At 36.6% G+C, this 19,651-nt stretch overlaps 1 protein-coding gene across 3 annotated transcripts in view; it reads left to right on the plus strand.

The window, feature by feature from the left end:
* Positions 1-19,651, plus strand: part of PLD5 (phospholipase D family member 5) — a 189,383-nt gene that overhangs the window by 56,604 nt on the left and 113,128 nt on the right. For all 3 annotated transcript variants that reach the window (XM_087776601.1, XM_009463536.2, XM_087776602.1), the window contains one exon: positions 19,354-19,490. In XM_087776601.1, coding sequence (XP_087632727.1) covers positions 19,354-19,490 — 137 coding nt within the window. The remainder of the gene's footprint in view (positions 1-19,353; positions 19,491-19,651) is intronic.

The raw sequence follows: 19,651 nt of genomic DNA on the forward strand, positions 1-19,651 counted from the left end.
TGGGGCATGCTACAAAGTCTAAATGCATCTTTGTTCTCCAGTGCAAAGATATCTTTTCGAAGATGAGACAGAGAACTTGCTGAAATTGAGGGAGAATCAGTGAGTGGTAGCAAAAAGATAACATTATTGCAGAAGAAAAAGCAAAATATACTACCACTGTTATAAGTAAAGATTGTTTTTTATTCCTTGGGTATACCAGACACTTAGATGACAAAGGAGGGGAAAAAAAAAAAAAAAGATAAAAGGAATTTGAGCATAGCTTCATTATGACAGGGGTTTCTGAATATCAGATGCACCATGACAGGATTTTTTTCTTCATTATGCTCTCTACTCCAACATCAAGGCTACGGAGGGTGAGCACAAGTACTGTAGTTACTATGACAGTGCTGGAGCACTCATCCTGCGTGGCGTTATGGATGCAAACATGACTCCCTAGATCTTTTGCTAGATTTGCCTGTGAGTCAATGTATTGTTTTCAGGGCAATTCAGTATCAAATACCAGTAATATTTTTTTGTGGTATTTATCTTCTCACATTTCTAAAAGCAGTTCTTTAAATTCCTCTGTCTTATCACTCTATTTGGTGAGCTCCAACTTCAATCTTCCTTTTCTGTCCTCCTTCATAGACCTGCCTCATTCTAGTCCATAGAGCTTTCTTCTGTCAGAGAGGCTGAAGAGGGCAGTTTAGATTCTGTAATATTACATTAACAGAACCACGTTCTTGATTTTTCTGGCTGTACGTGTACCTTGGAGACATAATAAAGATTTTAAAAATTTTTTTCTTACCAGCACTGGCTGTTACAGGCAGCCCACTGTCTGCCACCTCTGTTTTAATCACCTTGTACAATATGCCAAGATTGCTGTTGAGAAAAGTGTCCTTAAACAACTTCTGCAACCTCGTTATCCTCAGCTGCCTTTGGAATGCCATCATCTAGTGAGCATTAATTCATTTTGATGGCATTGGTGTTGCACTGTAATCATTCCAGCTCTTAGAGTAACGATGGGGCAGGGCCACGCCCTTCCCCTCTCTTGCCACAGCAGAGTGGCCTAGTTTGCCTACACGTTAGGTACCCTCCTTGAAGTAGCTCTGCTAACTTTATGGCAGCCCAGCTGAAGGATGAGAACATAGAGGCTGGAGAGAAGAGGAGATAGGGCTTGCTTTTCAAAAAGGATACCATCCAAACCATTAGTTACAACGTTTTAAACAACTGTTAGATCACATGCTGTGTTCTGCTCTATGCTTATCTAAGGTAAAATAAGTAGAAGATGACAGCAAAATTCTTCAAACTGTTTTTTGGTTTTGCTCTTTTTTTTAATCTTGATAATTTCTTCTTTCTCTCAAACTTGTTGTAGATCTTCATTACAGTCAAGTTTGCCTGGGTGCTTTCTTTCAGCTTTCTACAGGAAGAGTTGTGATTGTCTAGTAGAGAACAGAGCATTGGAAAATTCTTACGTTGAGCCAAAAAACTGCAGAGATGCTTTTTGTCAAATAATCATTTACAGTTTCTGAGCCCATTCTTATATAGTAAAGAGATAAATTGCCAAAGTTGCCATCTACAAAGTAATTTGCACAGCTACAAAACATCAAAAAAGGAATAAATTAATTTCTGCAGATATAGCAAATAGTTTCAATGTCCTTGGAGGGATCTCTGGATAAGTGCAAGCATATTTACTGCATTTATAAATTGCTAGGTTATTTCTTTCAGTTTGAACTATCATGGCTTAGATGGAAACTAATAATTTTTTCCTCTCCTGTTTAAAAACATAGTTTCTATGCTTCTCAGGCAAACTGTTGAGCTTTATAATAATTTTTTGTGAAGTATCTCAGTTTATTACAAAATTATTAGTATGCAGCTGAGATTGCAAGTTCAGTTAGTTTCCAGTATACCCATTGTTTTTTTACTGTAAGAACTAAGCTGAAAGCCATGAGAGAAACAGATATATCAGAATGACATGTTCTTAAACATTTTCATCTTTACTAAATAACTTTGTAGAAGTTGTTAGCCATGGAGGAGCAAAGAAGAACAAGGGCCAAATTCTGTTCATGTTTATATTAGTACAAATTCTGAAGAAAGTCAATAAACTTAGTAAGGTTATTTTAGCATTATCTATATAATAATAGAACACAGTTGCAAACAGAAAAAGAAGTTACTGTCATGCTTTGTTGTTCACTTTTTCTCAGCAAAAAGCTCAGCAGCTGAGCACAAAGCCAATTTTTAGAAACAAATCCAGCCTTGCAGTCCTAGCAGACAAAGTGCAATGTCTTGCCATTTGGTGTGTCCCCTAGAGGAGCATAATTCTCATAAGAGGGACAAAATCTAGAACTGTTGCATGCTGTGGAAGGAGCTTTAAAGAATGGCACAGAAGAAAGGGACAAAGGAAATTATAAATCTGTCAAAAAGTCTTAGCAACAAAGGAAAATCAAAATGCCATCTCTTCTTGGTAATATGTAATAAGGTAGTATGTGAATATTTAGTAAGGTGCCAGATGCTTTGAATCATCTATTAAATTTGATCAAGACTTTTGTATTCAAAGTGTAAATCAAACTGATGACTTTACACCATATCTGATGTATAGATAGTGTTTCTCTATATATTTAGCGTAATTTCAAAATGAGATCAAGAGGTTTGTCTAGTAGGGAACCATGTTAAACAGGAGAAGTTCTTGAGCTGTAAGGTTGCTATCTGGCTGTACATTGTGAACATGGCAAAATGAACGTGGTAGATCACCGCTGCAGTTTATGTCCTTGGCAAAATCTGAATTTGAGCTCAGTGAAGTGGATGAGTTTTGGCTTAGGCGCATATCTAATTATGCCTTTAGGTCCATAGGGAACTGCAGTTTTCATAGCCAGACAGAATGAACTGAAGAAAAGGCAAAAGTTTTAAACAACGAAGTGCATGTTGTCCCTGAAAAACGTTGTTTTGAACGAGTGACTTTTATGTGATTATAGCCTGCATTTTAATGCCCCTTGAAATAAAAGGCTATAGTTTTGAGATTCGAAAGAAATTTATCACATTTTTATTCAAAATAAATTTTTGGCTTTTGACATAAAAAAACAATTATATATGCTTTTTGGAGATTGAGTTAAGCCTTGTTCCTTTTAAAGACAGTGGCAAAATTGCTATTATACATAGAGGTTTGTTCAAAGCCAATAGCAAGTTCAGTACAAAAGAAAGGGGGGGGAGGAGAGAAAGGCAGGAGCACACGGGAAGTTTGCCATCAGTATAAAAATGGGGAACACGAGAAATAGCATAGAAGATCATGGCTTGTATCATGACTTAAATCTGCATTGGAAGTGTGCTAGCAAGCTTGGTGGCTCTTTAATGGCTAAGGATAGTGTTTCAGAGCAACCCTCTCTCCAGTAACTTCTTACTGAACAGTAACAAGTGTGGCTCATTTGGTAAGCTTGCTGCAAAGCATTTGTCATTTTTAGTGATATAACATCTTGGTATGTTCATGGACATTTATGTCTATAATGCATGCATACACATGTCTTTAGCTCAAAGATGCTATGAAATTTTGTCCTTTGTTATATATTGAGAATACGTGTTCCAAACATCTCTGCTGTACGTTTGGAGAGTGAGGTTTGAGTGGCGTCTGTGCATCTTCCCCATATCTCTCCACTATCAGAAAAGGTAACTTTGACCCCAGATCATTAAACTCCCTCTGTCTGCGAAATTTTGTAGGGTGTAGTCCAGACAGCACTGATGACTTACAAAAATTATGGTAGGTGATCTGTAGCTGACTCACTGAACTTTATTAACTATTACTGTTTACCTCACTTTTATTGCAGTTGTGATTTGTTGATAAATAGGTGTCGTTTTCTATTACAGCTCTTGAGGTCTGGTAGTGTTTCAGTGACCCAGAAAGTTTGGGAACTACTATTTTATGCTTTTGATGTACAATGGCATTTGCCCAGAAATAAACTTCGCAGGACATGTATGTGTATATGTGCATATATCTTACAAATGCCAGCAAAGATACCTATTAATTTGCTTGGCTACCATTAATTCATTCAGTGCACGTCAATCAACAAAATTAAACTTTTTTTAGTTTGTGGAGCGATGCTTTCTGTAACTATTTTTGTGGAAATCTCTCAATAGATTAATATGGGAATAAATACCTGCGATTTAAAAATAAAATCTACATAGACATGAACATGGAGTGTCAATCAGCTGGTAGTATGAGCACATACACAGCCTTTCATATAGCTTCTGCAGTAAGTCTGTCTTGTCTTGTTCTGATATTGTATGTTATCTCAGAGAAAGAATCAAAATAGTTTGTTTTGAATGTGCTCTGGGAGAAGCATGTACATAGTGTATCTGCATCACTGGACGCTTTATTAATTTTCTTTATAAATGGCTAGGAAACTAAGAAAAGCAAGCCTCTTGCCATTAGGCTTGCATTTCCTATACAGAGGGAATCTGTAAGTTAAGAATTGTGAGAACCACTGTTGTCTCAACAAGTATGTAAAGGGACACGTGGTGACACGTGTACCTAATTTTACTTGAATTTCATTTATTATTTTACCAGAAATATTTTACTAGAATATACAATAAAAAATGTATTGGTTTTTAGTCATGTGAAATATGTTTCAGCCTTAAGCAATGCATACAAAAATTATTTAGACTCTAAGCTTGCTTTATAAGTGCAGTGTGCATGTGTTTTACAGCTATTGCTTTCAGAAGAAAACTTAAAATGCAAATTAATATAATATGACAGTGTAAGATCTACGTATCTCAAATTACTTCCAAAATGCTAGCAATTATTTACCATTTTGCTGCTTTCTGAGAAATGAGCAAAATTCCATATTTTGAGACTCCTGGAACCTTATTATATTAAAATTTCTGACAGTGTAGCAGATGAAATGTGGATGTCTGGGAATTTTATAGAACTTAACAAAATGGCTACTTTCTTGAGAGACCGCTTCTAATAAATTGTTGTTATTTTTAGACTGGGCATGCGACTATCAACCCGAGACTGAGATTTCCCAGATAAATCTCTCTACCTTTCTCTAGATGCTTTGCTGTGTTAGGGCCTTGGCATTTAACTGAAAACTTAAGGTGCGCTTTATTTTGCAGTTTAGAAAGGGCTTGTAAGGTATTGTGAGCACAAACCTGTGCCCAAAACAATTTTCCTCAGTTGATAGTCTGCCATAAGAGGCTTTTATTCCAAATAATTTAGTTTCTTTTCCTCCTAAGACAGCATTCCCAATTAAGTTTGTTGTCAAAAAAATTAAAATTAAAAAAAGGCCCCAGAAAAATATTGAACTTCACAGTAGGATGAAAGGTGATAATGTTTAGTGACACTTTCTGGCATGCAGTAACACTCTTTCCTGGAACTTTCTCAGACACATCATCACTTCTATTGGTGAGGTGCAATACACCTCCTCTCCTTTCAGGAACACTGAAACAGCAGCGAGGGACGTGTGCCTCCACCATGTCAAATTGCTGTGGGGCTATTTTGCATTCAAGGTTTGTCTTTAATCTCTCTCAGTTTTTTTTACTTCGTTGGGATTCTCTGTTACAGAACTGAGAATAAGAAGCCAGAACTTCATAGTAGCTTCATTCCATGTTTTATTTTACAGAATGATTAAAATTCCAAATTGGCAATGATTAAAAAAATCTGTAGTGATTACCTAATTTAAAACAATAATAAAACTAGACACAAACTCAGGTAGGCCAGAACACTTGATGGTTTTCATGGGAACAGCCATGTACCTGTATGGATTTTTTTTTTTTTTTTTTTTTTTAACCATAGCAGTAATTTATATTGGATATCATATTTAATCTTTAGGACTGTTTTCCTATTAAACTGAGACTTTTGTGGTCAAGGCTTTGTGTGTAAATATGTATATCCATGTGCATACATCTTTTTCTTTCTCAATAACTTCTAAATCCATTCCTTCACTTAAACGATACGTAATAGGAAGGTGGAGGTCTTCAAGAGATTTTTCATGTCAGGTGTCATGAAAACTGATGATGGCTTGAGGGAAAGAGCAGATTCTCTGCCATCTAGTAAAGTGAAATGTTTTACATAACTGGGCTCTGTTTTATATGTATTTTCAATGACTTAGATGCACAAAACAATCAAAGACAAAATAAAAAATACAGCGAAGCCAAGCTAACATTTTTTTATGTGTGTTCAGTCAGTTATGATGTTGATAGATTATCTGTATGTACAATGTTGTGGAAATTATTATTTTAAAAACCTAATTTATTTCTCATATAAACAGAGTAAGAAAACCAAAATAAATATTTTGACTAGATAATAGACCAATAGGCAATGAGCCCAATTCAGTAGAATAATACTATAATATATTATTAGACTGAGAAGAGAGTAGGACAAAGCCTTTTCCACAAAGGTAATAAATGAGAAAAACAAGGCAGAGAAACAAAACCTGATAAAAGGCTGTAAATCAGGACACCTTCATATCCCAAAATACCAGAAGGATTCTGACCTTATTAATATGGAGATAAGGCAGCACAGGAAGGGCTAATGGGGGGAGCATTGCTGCTGGAAATCCAGTAATTCCGGCGAGAAGTGAAAAGTTAATCAGAGTAGAGTAGTTGTGTGCTCTGCTGGTGTAGGAATGCAGTTGTAGCAGTCTCTAGAAAACGATTCTCTTTGACCCTACCAAAACTGGATCCTGCCGGCGCTGACTTTTTTTGTCCTCCCCTCAAGATATCTGTTATCTTCTACTGCTTTTGAAACCTGGCGTCCTTTTTGTGGACTTTTCTCTGCACCATATGAAGACAGAAACACGTAAGATGGCAGAATAGAGTGGGGGCTTGTTAGTGGGAGTGAGACCATGATAATGATGAATTATTTTGCTGTTTGGTGGAGCAGAGAAGGAGGAAAGGGTGAATATAGTTGGAACAGTGAAAGAAGAGGACATCCAGGAACGATTTACTTTGGTCAGTTTACTTGATTCTCTTCTCTTTATCTCCTCCATGCATAATGGTGTGTGTCAACTCCACTAGGGGTAGGAAAAATACTCCCACAACAACTGAGAACACTGGAACAGATCTCATACAGAAAGAGATTAGGGTAGAGGGAAGTAGAAGACTGGAGGTCTTAAAGGCCTGTTGCTGTTTGTTTCTTGACTTTTTTTTCTCGTGGTCCTCTTTTTTTTTTGTTTGTTTCCTTGTTATATATTCATGTGTGCTTACAAATTTATTCGTATTGTAAATATTCAAATCTTTTATTTGTTTGTTGTGATTCAGGGAAAGCCTTTCTGACCAAATATTTTTTGAATCAATAAGACTTCTTATTAACAATTATCATAGATGGCTAGCACCAGACGTTCCAGTCATTGAAAATTTTGATGAACTGTGTTTTTTTGTTTGTTTTTTTGTTTTTTTAAATGAAAGCACTTCCTACCAAGGCAGGAACGATTTAGATATGGAAAAAAATAACACACACGAAAACCAGAATAACTGGAATGTCCCTTTGGTCAGAGAAAAGTGAATAAAGCTGAGACCCTGGAGCTCCCTCCAAGGAGAGTCAGCTGCCTTCATGGGATGCATGTGACAGCAAATACTTCCATCCTGGCTTTCTTCATGTTGGAGCTTTTCATGCAGAGTAGGGGATGGTGCTACTCTTGGTGACATCCCACTCTTCAGTCCTCTGTTCACTGTAGAAAGTGTCGTTTGGAATCATAGACAAGTGTCAGATGCCAAGGAGGGAGATTTTTGTCTCTTATTCCTTTTCTGCAGAAATTCAGGGATCTTGACATAGAGAATTTTTTCAAAGTATTGGGCAGGGAAGGAATGATCTGGGCAAAATATCTTTGTTTCCTATTTCCAAAAATGATAGTAGGGATCAGTTTTCTGTATATCATTTTGAGTTCCTAGAAGCCAAAGTCAGTACAGCAGTCCCATCTTTACTCATAATGTTACATGTTTTCCATCCAGTAAAGGAATTATCCATCAAGTAGAATTACTTAAAAGTTACGAATACTGTCGTTTAATTCAAATACAGAATTTTATAGGATAAAAAAACATGGTAACTAAAGTCTGTCATAAGAAAGAAAGCACAGATCAGATACACTTAATCACTATAATTAACTAGTTTACCTTTATCTCTCTGATTATCTCTGGATCATAAGCCTCTTTTTGTTTTCCTTTATCTCTCTTTAAAGTAGAATATAATTCCTATTGCGAATGTCACATTGGTTGTGTTCTCTGTGACAGTGGAATTAACTTGCTTGGCAGAGTGGCAAATCTATTATTTCAACATCTACTCACAGTGTAGTTAGAAATTCAGAATGAGCTAAAAATAATATAGTGTTAATAAAACTTTTTCCTTAAGTGTGTCTCATCAGAATGAGTAAAAGCAAACTCTTTAAAAAAAAAAAATTGAAATTTCTTAATTTGCTTTTACACTTTATGAAAGGGAAACTGGCAATTCATCTAACAAACTAAGTTAGTACCTCTGGGTTCAGTTGCACCACCTGCTTTTGATTGTAGAATGATTGCTTTATTGGGACTTAATGTGATGCTGCTATAATTGATGGCACATGCACTCTTAGCCTGTCCCAATTGCATGATGAAGTGCTTAAACCTCAGTGGGAAAAGTTTAAGGTGCTGTATTTTGCCTTGTTAATTTGGCTAAGAAAAACCATGCTCCAGACAGAGTGGTGAGTTTGTTATGCTTCAGAACTGCACTTGTGCTCAAATTTGTGTCTTAACAACATCCCTGATGGCGTTTATGTGGCAGTAGCCACATTTTCTTATTTTTAAGTCTTTTTTTTTGTCTTGTTTCTTTTTGAAAGAATCTTAGAAAAACAATGAAAGGCTGTGTGCAAGAAGGTTGAGCTGACTGTACATATGATCATTTAGTGTGCCAAAAATGACATATGCAAACACTGGGAAAAAAATCTCTTAATGACTTTTAAATTTTGTTTACTTTATCTTGAAGCCTTATTAGCAGTATTATTAGATAAAACACTTTCAAGAAAGAAATGTGATTTTTGTAGTTGATGCTGTGTTTTAGGTTACTTAACTGAGTATGTCACTAGTATTGTTTTCCCCACAGTTACTAAAGTATGAAAATAATTTATAGTTACTTTTAAACACAACAGAGGCATAACCATTGGTAAATTAGAGATCACAAGTATCAAATCAGTGTATTCATCTGTATATAGTCTGGTCTGCTTTCGCAAATAAACGTATATATCTGAATCTAACATACTACTAATTTTTCCTGGCGTGCCTGTTTGTGTGTATAAATATGCATATTTAAGAATACATGCACACACACACAAAAAATTACACATTTAATAACTGTCCTTATACCAGCATCTACATTCCAAATGCTCTCAGATTTTAGGGAACATGGCACAGATATGGGTAAGACCCACAAAAATGTTTAGGTGCTTTTTGGATACCAAAGTGATATGGAATGATCTGTCATGGAGATACTTGCACTGACATTGTTAGGCTTACTGTATTTTCTCTTAAAAGCTCCTTTGCACATGAAAGTTTGTTTATTGCGTGCACACAAAATAGCTGCCCAACATTTTGCTGATCCCCTCTGTCAGGCAGCCTCAAATTCTTTGATGTTGCAAAGCTAAATATCATAGCTAGCCAGAGCACACCCTGTCCTGTCCTCTGTCCCCAAATGCTTCTTGTCATGGATTCAGACTGTTAAAGTGTTCTGAATTGCTGGATGTTACCATCTCAACAGATCGTCCTTAGGCTGGAGTATGCCTTAATAGCATGACAGGATTGATGTTAAAATTTAGAACCTTGTAGTTGTTATATTTTGCTCCATTAGGAGCCTTACCTGAAGAGCTAAAGCTGTCCTATAGTTTACTGCAGTCCTGCCTAGTTTGGGGCAGAATGGTGCTGCCAGAGCAATGTGTGTTAGACTGATCCAGTGGAATGGGGATGGAATCACTCTGAAGTCATTGTAGCCAAATTGACACTTCAATGCTCCAGCTCATTTTGGTGTTCAAAGGTGACCAAATGGAAATAAAACCTGAAATATGTGTTAGGCCTGTTAAATGCATGACTTCAAGTACTTCAAATGTGGGATGTCCTTCCTTTCTGGGAGAGATGTTTAAAATGAGTCTGAAATGTCACAAGGGGAAAAGTTTTGAGCATGTTTCACTGGCAGCTAATAAGAACAGTGTAATTTTCCCCTTCATGATAACTTAAAATGTTCCATTTCCCTTTAGTATAAACATGATTAATCTTTAGATTAAAAATTGAAAGTGTACAATGAACAGTTCATTCCAGAAAAGATTTAAGAAATTCATGGGTCAGCGTTAGTTGAAAAATGTTATTATGATGAATGCAAACAAAGCATGGAAAAGATAGTAGTAATGTAGACTATTTTTTGTTCTGTTGATTATGAAAACAAGAGAATTGCTGGCTAGAGGCAGATGCAGTATGGCAAGTTACTGCAGTTTCTTGTTCAGTGTCTGCGGATGATTCTGATTTGTAGAAATTCTGGTATTTTAGTCTAGTTTTCCATTAGGAGTTAAGACTATCAACATCAAATTTAAACAAGGTGTGGAGAGAAGTAGGGCTACTACTTGGAGCTTTCTAACTGCTTGGCCTGCTATGCTGTAGACTCCAGAGTGATAGGTAAAGGGTGTAAAATTGCAAAGAGCATTTTTTGCTAGCAGTCAGACAACGACAGCACCTGCTGATACCTGGACTTGTAGACTATAGGCCAGTCTTTGTATCATCTGCTAGATCCCCCCAGCCAGCTGTCCTCCGATGACTGTAACTGATTTTAAATGGACTGTTCTGCAATACACTAAATAGCTTGCATCTTGATGTGTTTATTAATTTCATTCTTTCTCAAAATGCTGCCTTATAGGATCCAGTTCTTAATTGGAAATTATAGATCTTTGAATGTTTGTTTGCTCAGTGATTATTTGCTGTGTTTCACCTAATTTCTGAAGAGGGCTGAGTTCAGTTAATTATATTTGTGAGTCAAGTTGTATATAGAAGGTCTCTTATCTGTACATAAAAGATCTAATATATAAAGTTAGGCACTTTATGTGTATATGTGTTAGTAACAGTTGTTTCAGCTGTAGTGTTCTAGTTTGTAGACTCTCAAGTGCTCATCTGATTTTTTTTTTTTTACATTTTTTTCTTGTATCTTTTTGTATCATTTCAATTTTATCTTTGTTTCCAGTCCTCTCAGTTTTTCTTTCTACCTCTTGCTTCTATCTTCTATAATTTCTTTTTCCTTCATTCTTCCTTACCTTTCTACTTCCTTCCTTTTTTTCAACTCTTCCTTTGTGAACCATGGACTCCTGTTGCTGGGGTTTTTTTCCCCATATTGGACATAATATTTTTTTTCCCCCTTTTGTATTTGTTTTCTTCTCTCTACCCTTCCCTTCAGTGTACTTTACGACCCTTCTTTCTTTTGTCACCCCAAAATGCTAATACAAGACTGTTGCCATCAGTTCTGGCATTTGGTTTGTTTTTTTTGTTTGGCTTGGTTTTTCTAAAGGTACTTTGTCTTCTATTATATGATGGAGTGCTGATCCAAAAAGAAATCAGTTATACCTTTCTCTAGCACAGCAATTTTTACTTGCAGAATTCGTGGTGGAGTAATGGGTCTAATGCTAGCAGTGGTAAGAGTCCTTACTTAGAGGCTCCAGGTTTAAAGATGTGTAAAGAGGGTATAGAAATCCTGTTTACAGTGGGTTTTACTAATGAAGTATTGAGAGTATTCTGAATTGATTATTCAGGCCAGGTTCAGATTGTTCAATACTTTTTTTTTTTCTTTTTTTTTTTACTTTGCAGGAGACACTGGATTTGAGTAGACTGTCATTTTTAGTGTAGACAATGGCCTTTTTTTTGGCATTGCCAAACTATAACACTGTCTTATAGTATGCTGAAGACTGACTCAAGATATCATGGTGAGAAGTCAGGGCCCAATTTCGGGAAAATGGCAGACGAACACTTAAATGTACTCAGGCTTTTCACTCCTTCTCTTATGCCAATTCTGGTCAACAACATGCATTTGAGGTTAGTTGGCCATGTGCTGGAAACCCTTTTTTTCTTACAGAGCTCATATTCTGCATGTTAATAGCTTTCTGTAATATAGCCCTTTTGTGGGGAGGAGGTTCAGATAAGTAACCCCTAAAGCCTTGGATTTCTTCCAAAGTAGTTTATTGGTTTTCTATTTATAGTAACATGCCTGCCCATGTGTTATATGCCTGACCTGTTGAATCAAACGTTTGTTCAGTGAAACCAACGCAGCAGCTTCACTGCGGGTGCGTGCTCAGGGCCCTCAATCCCTCTGTATACCACCGTGGCAGTGATTCCTCCCATCCCTCTCTCTATGAGGCTGCATGGTGCTGAGCTGTGTGTGTGCTGGAAGGCAAAACTTTGGACCCTCTTTCCCCCAGTAGAGGCACTAATTTGCATCTTTCTTAGCCAAGTCTACCTTCATTCTGGATTTTGTAAAATGTCCGAGATAATTACATTTCTATAAATCTTTCAAATACAGATTCAAAAGAATCTGGGCAGACAGTGTGACTTCTTATGCCTTGTTTGCTTGGAAAACACTGAAATTAAAGAATGTTGTTTGGAGAATTAACTCTCGAGTCTCTTCTTTCTGTGGTAACTATAGGACTAAATATTTATTGTTGATTTTTCTCTAAAGTGTCTCCATGCAGTCTTGAAAGGTGAACAAAATATGCCAACTTGAAGTAGAGAGTAAGGATTATTTTTGCCTTGTATGCAGTACAAACATTATACCAGGATGTAGAGATGTAAGTCAATACAACAGTGTCACATGATTGTTTCGTGTTCAGGTTGTACTCTGCTATAACTTGTGGGTCCTTCTGTGGAAAAAGGAAACCATTTAAGAGAGTAAAAAATATGCCATGGGTTTGAGCAGTAGAATATATATAGTCCTGTACTGTGTGTTTAACAGTGGCAACAGCGTGTCCCCCATCATCTCTGTTAGAGGGCACATTCCTGGCTGTTTTCTCTAGCATCTGCTCTGGACATGTTTTTGAAGGCTTTGTCTAATCTCTTTTTAAACCTGCTGCTGCTGTTTGCTTTCACAGCCTCCCGTGGCAACAAATTCCAGATGCTCAATATCCACTTCACAAAAAGTACTTTATCTTTTTGAAACTTAACTCCTACAAGTTTCAGTAAACATCCCCTATTTCTGGTATTGCGATACTTGGCGAATAATAATTTTGCCTTAATAATTTTACCTGATGCTCTTGTGATGATTTTGTACCCCTTGGTCGTATTTCTTCTCCTCTCCAAAATGTGGACTCCTACTTTTGTTTTGTCTGTCTTCCTAAAGCATCTGCTCCAGCCTCTTAATCATTTTGATTATCCTTTTTCCTAATGGTTTCTCAGTTCCTGTATCTGTGCAACCGATTGCTCCTGCCTGCTGGTAGCTCTTTTCTCTTCCCTAATTGAATTTTAACCTATTTTTCTCAACATACCCCCTAAGTTGTCAAGATTATTTTGAAATTTTAATCTAGTCTTCCAGCATGCTTTCAATTTGCGCTGCTTTTGTTTTGATTGAAAACTTAATAAGCACGTTTCATTTCTAGTCCATAATTTAGATTGTTAATGAAGACGTGAACAAAAACAGATATGGAGCAGAATCCTCTGAATCCCTTCTAAAACGTCCTCCCATTCTTTCAATAAGCATGATATTCCAACCAGCTTTACATCTCTTCTATAATAATCTGGACATAGTTTGTGTGGTTTGTAAGAAAGTTTTTATTAAAGATCAAAGTATATGTTATTTTCAGCTTCTTCAGCAGGGTAACAGGGCTCGTGACTAGGAAAGATGGAAATCAAAATTGATTGATGTGACTACTTCTTGACAAAATTTCTTATCTTCTAGGTGTTTACGTATAATAGCTTCGTTACTTACTTGTTCAAGTATTTTCTAGAGATTGAAGTTAAAATAACTGGTTTGTTATTTCCCAACTTCTATTGCCTGCCCACCTTTTTTTCTTAAATATGGGTAACATTTTTGCTTTTTCCAGTCTTCTGATGCTTCACTCATGCTCATGAGCATTTCAGAGGTAAGTGCTAAAAGTTCTCTGTTAGCCTCAGCCAGTACCTTAAATATCCAAGGATGAAGCTCACTAGGCCCAGCCAATTTGAAAACATTTAACTTATTTTAGCAGTCTTAGATCAATTCCTTCCTATTTTTGTTTAATAGAAATTTAACTGTTGATTGGTACTAATCATACTAGCTGGGAGATTTAAGGCTGCAATGAAGATTACTATTGTATATGGATCCCAGATTAATGGAAACAGTCTTTATAGTAATGTTTTTCTCTAGTAAACACACATAATGATTTTAAGAACTAAGGTTAATCCAAGAATGACCGCTAACTCTTGAAGTCCAGTTCCTTGCTATCTTTGGCAAATGTACTGTAGTGTGCCATAAAACCCCACCCATAAGCAGAATTTTAAGAGCTGTTGAACAGGTTACCAGTGTTGAAGATGAGTGCTTTTGCTCTCCCATTGGCGCTCAGACATGTCGCAGGAAAGAGCAGACTAGTGATATGATAGAAGATGTGTGAAAACCTACCTCTTGGAGCCTCTGTGGTTCTGACAGGCAGATAGGAACTCCATATTACCACGCTGTATAAATATGACCTCCTTTATTCTTTAAATAAGTATAAAAATAAAGCACTAGTTCAAAGCCATGACAAGTTTTCTTATGTGCTCAGTTTTCTCAGTAGATGCAGCATTGCAATTTCATGGCTCCTGTTTGGGGAGAGAAGGACGTTTTTGTACTGTATTGAGGGAAAAGTAAATTCCTGATTAAATATAGTGTGTTACAGAGATACCTGTTGTTTGTGAAGAAACTGAAAGCTTTATGGGTCGTTGAAGTGTTCTTAAGAGCTTTTGAGCAACGGGAGTGCAGTAAAGATGGAAGCCTTTTTCTTTCTTGTTCTCATTTTAAATTCTGCCTGGGTAGCACAGGCTTGATGTAACCTGCGATAACTGACACAGACTATCCTTTTTCTTAATAATAAACAAACAGATAGGGCTCAGATTAAAATCTAGTCTGAATAGTACTGCATTGCATACCCATTGTGTGGCTTTTGCTCTTTTTCTCACTCTTTACCTAGGGCTATAACAACATGAAAAATACCATGCTTTGTTTTAGTAAATATGCAGTGTTTTGGTGGATTTGTTTTAATGTAGTGTTTAAGCTAGATGAGGCAGGTGAAAGCATTTTGCTTATGAAATGGAAAATAGCAGCATTTTTGGTAGTCCTTGTTCCTGCAGGAGTTTCTTTCCCAATCTTCCATAAGCTCTGAAGAAATCTTTCTCTCATGCAGCAGAATTTCTGGGCTTACCGTAGACAGATCTCCACACTGTTAAGACTGAAATCTCAGCCGTGGTTGTCCTCTGACAGGTCCAGTCAAGCTAGTAGATGCTTTGGGCCCGGGCCTCTTAGCATCTCTAGCAGTCCTCAAATATGTAAGAGATTGCAGCAGGAAAGAATGAAATACTCTGTTCTCCGTTTTCAGCAAGTGTGGGAAGGAAAAAAAATATATTGCAGCATAAGAGACTTAAGTTAGGCTTCAGTAAGGTACTAACACGTGGGATGGGTTGCCTGAAGAGACTGTAGGATCTCTCTCAACTGGAGATTTTTAGGGACAGGTTAGACAAATATCTGCTAGAAGTAATATTTGTATAAATTAACCATGTATATGGCCAGATGGACTACATAAGCTTTAGATGTCCCTCCCAACCCTGTATTCCGTAATTAAGTGTTGACGACTGAAAGCTGAAACACAGAGGATTTTTAGGCTTTTACTGAAGGAAGCAGGAGGATAGGTCTGGTAAGCTCTGAGGGATCCCAGTTACCAAGGGGATACACAACAACATAGCATGAAGCACACAGTCTGCCCAAGCCCACCGACGCAAGAGTCTGAAGAGCAAATCTAACAGATTCCTTCTAGTCTGTCTATGGTGTGAGCTCTTCTATTTTGAATTCTTTCAAGAAGCCTGCTATTACTCGCACATGCACACACACATACACACAGGCATGCACGGATGCTATAATAGAACAGTGACATGGTCTTTTCTAATCTATTTTAATTAGAAAAAGCCTATTAGAAAATTGGCTGCAATATGGCGTTAGTGCATGAAAATTAAGATTTAGTACCATTGTCAAAAGAAAGGATCGGAAAACTTGTTTGGTGCCAGTAGCTATTTTTTATTCTTTGTTTTCTAATATAAACATCAATTTGAATCTAAGCAATATTCAAATATTCATTTCTAATATAATATGTAGATTTAAAAGCAATCAAAAAATCACCACTCAGCAGGAGTAATTGCAAGATGAACTGTAAAACCATTCAAAATCCTCCTTACTAGCTGTATAAATTTTTTTAAGTGGTCTTTACCTCACCCTTCAGACCTGTGACTAAAAATGTAAGGTTAGGAGAATTGCAAACTTGGAATTTTTGCTTTGTTTTGTTTAATATCTTTTGCTATCCTTAGTTCAAAGAAAAAGTACTATTGTCACAGTTTGATAAAGTTCTTTTTTGTGTGTGGATTTAAAAGGTCCCCTATACTATTTGTAACCATACTGTTAAGCTGGTACTTATCAAAAAGTGAAATAACTAATCCTTTACATTTGTCAAAGACAAACGCATAATATAAAGGATCTGTGTAAATAAAGACAGTAAATTAGATTTGTACAGTTCTGTATTTTAGTGCTGGTAGAATAGCAGTGGTCTTACATTGTGCTGCAGTCAAACTGCAGAGCCTGACAAGCTGTACACATGCAGAACTAAAAGAACAGGGAATTAAACTTTATACAAATTTCAGCTACAACACAGAAGTCAAGAAGCCTTGAATATGTTCCCCAAATTTATGTGGAATGGGAATTAAAGCTAGAATAGGAGGATCCATTCAGAATTATTTTGCCTCCCCTTTCCATACTCCTTGAACATAACGACCTAGAAATTGCTACCATAAAATCTCCTGGTATTGAAGGAACTTAAGGCATCTGTTGCACCTCCCTTTTTTTTTTCCCCTCTCCTTCTTATGATATCGTATCATTTTTGATACACTGTAGGTTTTACATAGCTTTTGGCTTTTAAGTTTTAAGCTGGTTAAAAGGTTTTTAGGGCTATTTTATGACTTGGGACATGTGTGATAGAGGTACTGTGGACTCCTTTTAATGAAACTTCTCTTGCTGCCTCCATGTTTGCTGGCCCAGCCTGAAAGGCTACCATGGTCCCTGTTGGTTCAGTGACCCTGCAACTCTCTGTAGTTGTTCTGCTGCTTGCATGGTGGCACAGCAAGAAGATGGGAGTTATTCCCTACAGACTCAGGGCTGTTCCCAGTGAGCAGAGTGGCTGCAGTTATCCTGTTTTTGGAGGAAAAAGAATGCTAGTGTTGCAAGCCGTGCTGGGTCACATCCCCTGCTCTTAGGGGCTGGAGAACGAGCCCTGGCTCTGTTTGGCTCACTGGTATGGGAGTAGCTTTGCTATCTTGCTGCCATGGTGATATGCTCAGCACTTGGAAGAAGCTGCATCAAACAGTTTCTGCAAATACACTTACAGAACTGTAAAAGTCTGCATGAGACAATGGTCATCTTAGCAAGAGTGTGAGACATCCTGATGAAGAAATGGCATAAAGCAGTGTCCCAGGTCTGCGTATCTCTCTATCTTTGGCACTTTTTTTTGACAGTAGCACGAGGCAGTGAGGCAATGTTTTAATATTTTTCTCTTAAGTCCTACTGTGCACCTGACTGCAGCCTTAGTTCTGGACACCCAAATGCAGTCATTTCTAATTCTTTTCATACCTTGCCATGATTATACCTAGCAGCAGAAAAAAATGGTCCAAATTTTATTTATTTCAGAAGTAGCCTCTGTAAACGCTTGAAGAAGATTTTCTTATGCTGCATTCCTGTAAGATTTTAGGTAATGTATTAGAAAACACAGATTTAAACATATATTTAAAATGTATAAAAGTGTCTAATATGCATTATATTTAAAATACACATATAACCGAAGCGGTGTATTCAGTGTTACTGTTAGGTAAAAGGATACATTTCTCACTAAATTTCAGAAAAGTTGTTCCTGTTCTCTGAAGAATTTGTTTGCTGTGTTTTAGATTTTCACAGACTGAAATAAAATGCTTATATCTGATTTGTTCTGAAATGCATGAGCTTGTTTCTTCTGGGATGTGCACTAGTTTGGAAGTTTTGGAAGCTTATTTAAGAAAAAAAAGTCAGGCCTTTTCTTTATGCATACTGGAAAACATTCTTATTACTCTGAAACTTATTACCTCTTAAATGAAATGTCAGGAACAATGGAAATACTATGATGTTGGTTTTCAGCTGCAAGCATGACATTGCTTCCTTTCCCTTACACTTCTCCATCTTTCCCATATACTTTCCCACTTTCCCATTCCTTTATAAAGCTTTTTTTCTTTATGTAAAATTTTAATTACAGGACAATAATGAAAATTAAGCAAATAACTATGGCAATGGAAGTTAGAGTTTCATATTTTTATATATATAGGTGTGGTTTTGTGCAAATTTTCTTCAGTAGAAAAATACACACTATACTTGTTTGAAAATTTGGTTTCAGAATAAAATATACTTTGCCTTCATGCAGCTATGTAAATTGCACGTCAGGAGATTGTCTTTAGGAGGTTTACACGGTTGTATCTGATTTAGTGCTGCAGGATTTCATATTGTAGAATAAGTTAGTGCTATGCCACGTTTTAATATTTAATCTGAGATGCGGAAAGCATTGCCTATCATATTGAGTAGCAGTCTCCCATTGTTTCCTTGAATCCCATCTATCGTCTGTGAATTTGTTTTCCTTATAATATAAGTACTGTGGGGCAAGGACTTGCCAAAGTGTCTCAGTTGCTGTGACAATCATAGTAAGAATGTCAGTTACTTTGTGTAGCAATAAAAAAATTACTTTGATCTTCAGTGTTCTTGCAATGATGTGTTTTATTTCAGCCAAACACAACAAAACTCTCAAGACTTTTGAGTGCCATCCTAAGTGTGTACTTTATCTGTGAGGTGCAATCAGAAAATACATAGTTAATGTAAGAATCATTATTTTAATGCATAATGCTTTCCTTGTGGTACAAACAGAAAACAGTTTGTTATGAATATTATTTGTGACATGAATTGTTTAACAATGTCTGAGAGATTTAAAATACATCTCAAGGTGATACCTGAAGGACAGTTTTGAGAGTGTTTTCATCCTGAGGTGTGTTTCATGTTGACAGCTATGGCAGTAAGATCTTCAAAGAATTTTAGATCTTATGTAAAAGTTTTAGAGTCTCAGGTCATTGACTGGAGTATGCTCATGCCATTAAAACTTTTTTAATCTTAATCTCTTTCAGTCCCAGCAAAGATGCATTGTGATCTTTGCACTGGTATGCTGCTTTGCAATTCTGGTTGCACTGATATTTTCGGCAGTGGATATTATGGGAGAAGATGAGGATGGACTCTCAGAAAAGAACTGTCAAAATAACTGTCGGTAAGAGGTAACAAACAAAACTTATCTTTTGGGGTGCACAAGAACATATGTGTGTTATATAATGGCATGCAGTAATTACCATAGTCCTGTGGTGTAATTAGGAAGAGTAGGTAACAGAGGAAGAAATGGTTTCTTGTTTTGAGTTTCTGGTTTTGGAGGTT

This window comes from Nipponia nippon, unplaced genomic scaffold (assembly GCF_047370975.1).
Source record: "Nipponia nippon isolate SJK-2023a ecotype South Korea unplaced genomic scaffold, ASM4737097v1 scaffold_4, whole genome shotgun sequence".
NCBI classification, from domain to species: Eukaryota; Metazoa; Chordata; class Aves; order Pelecaniformes; family Threskiornithidae; genus Nipponia; species Nipponia nippon.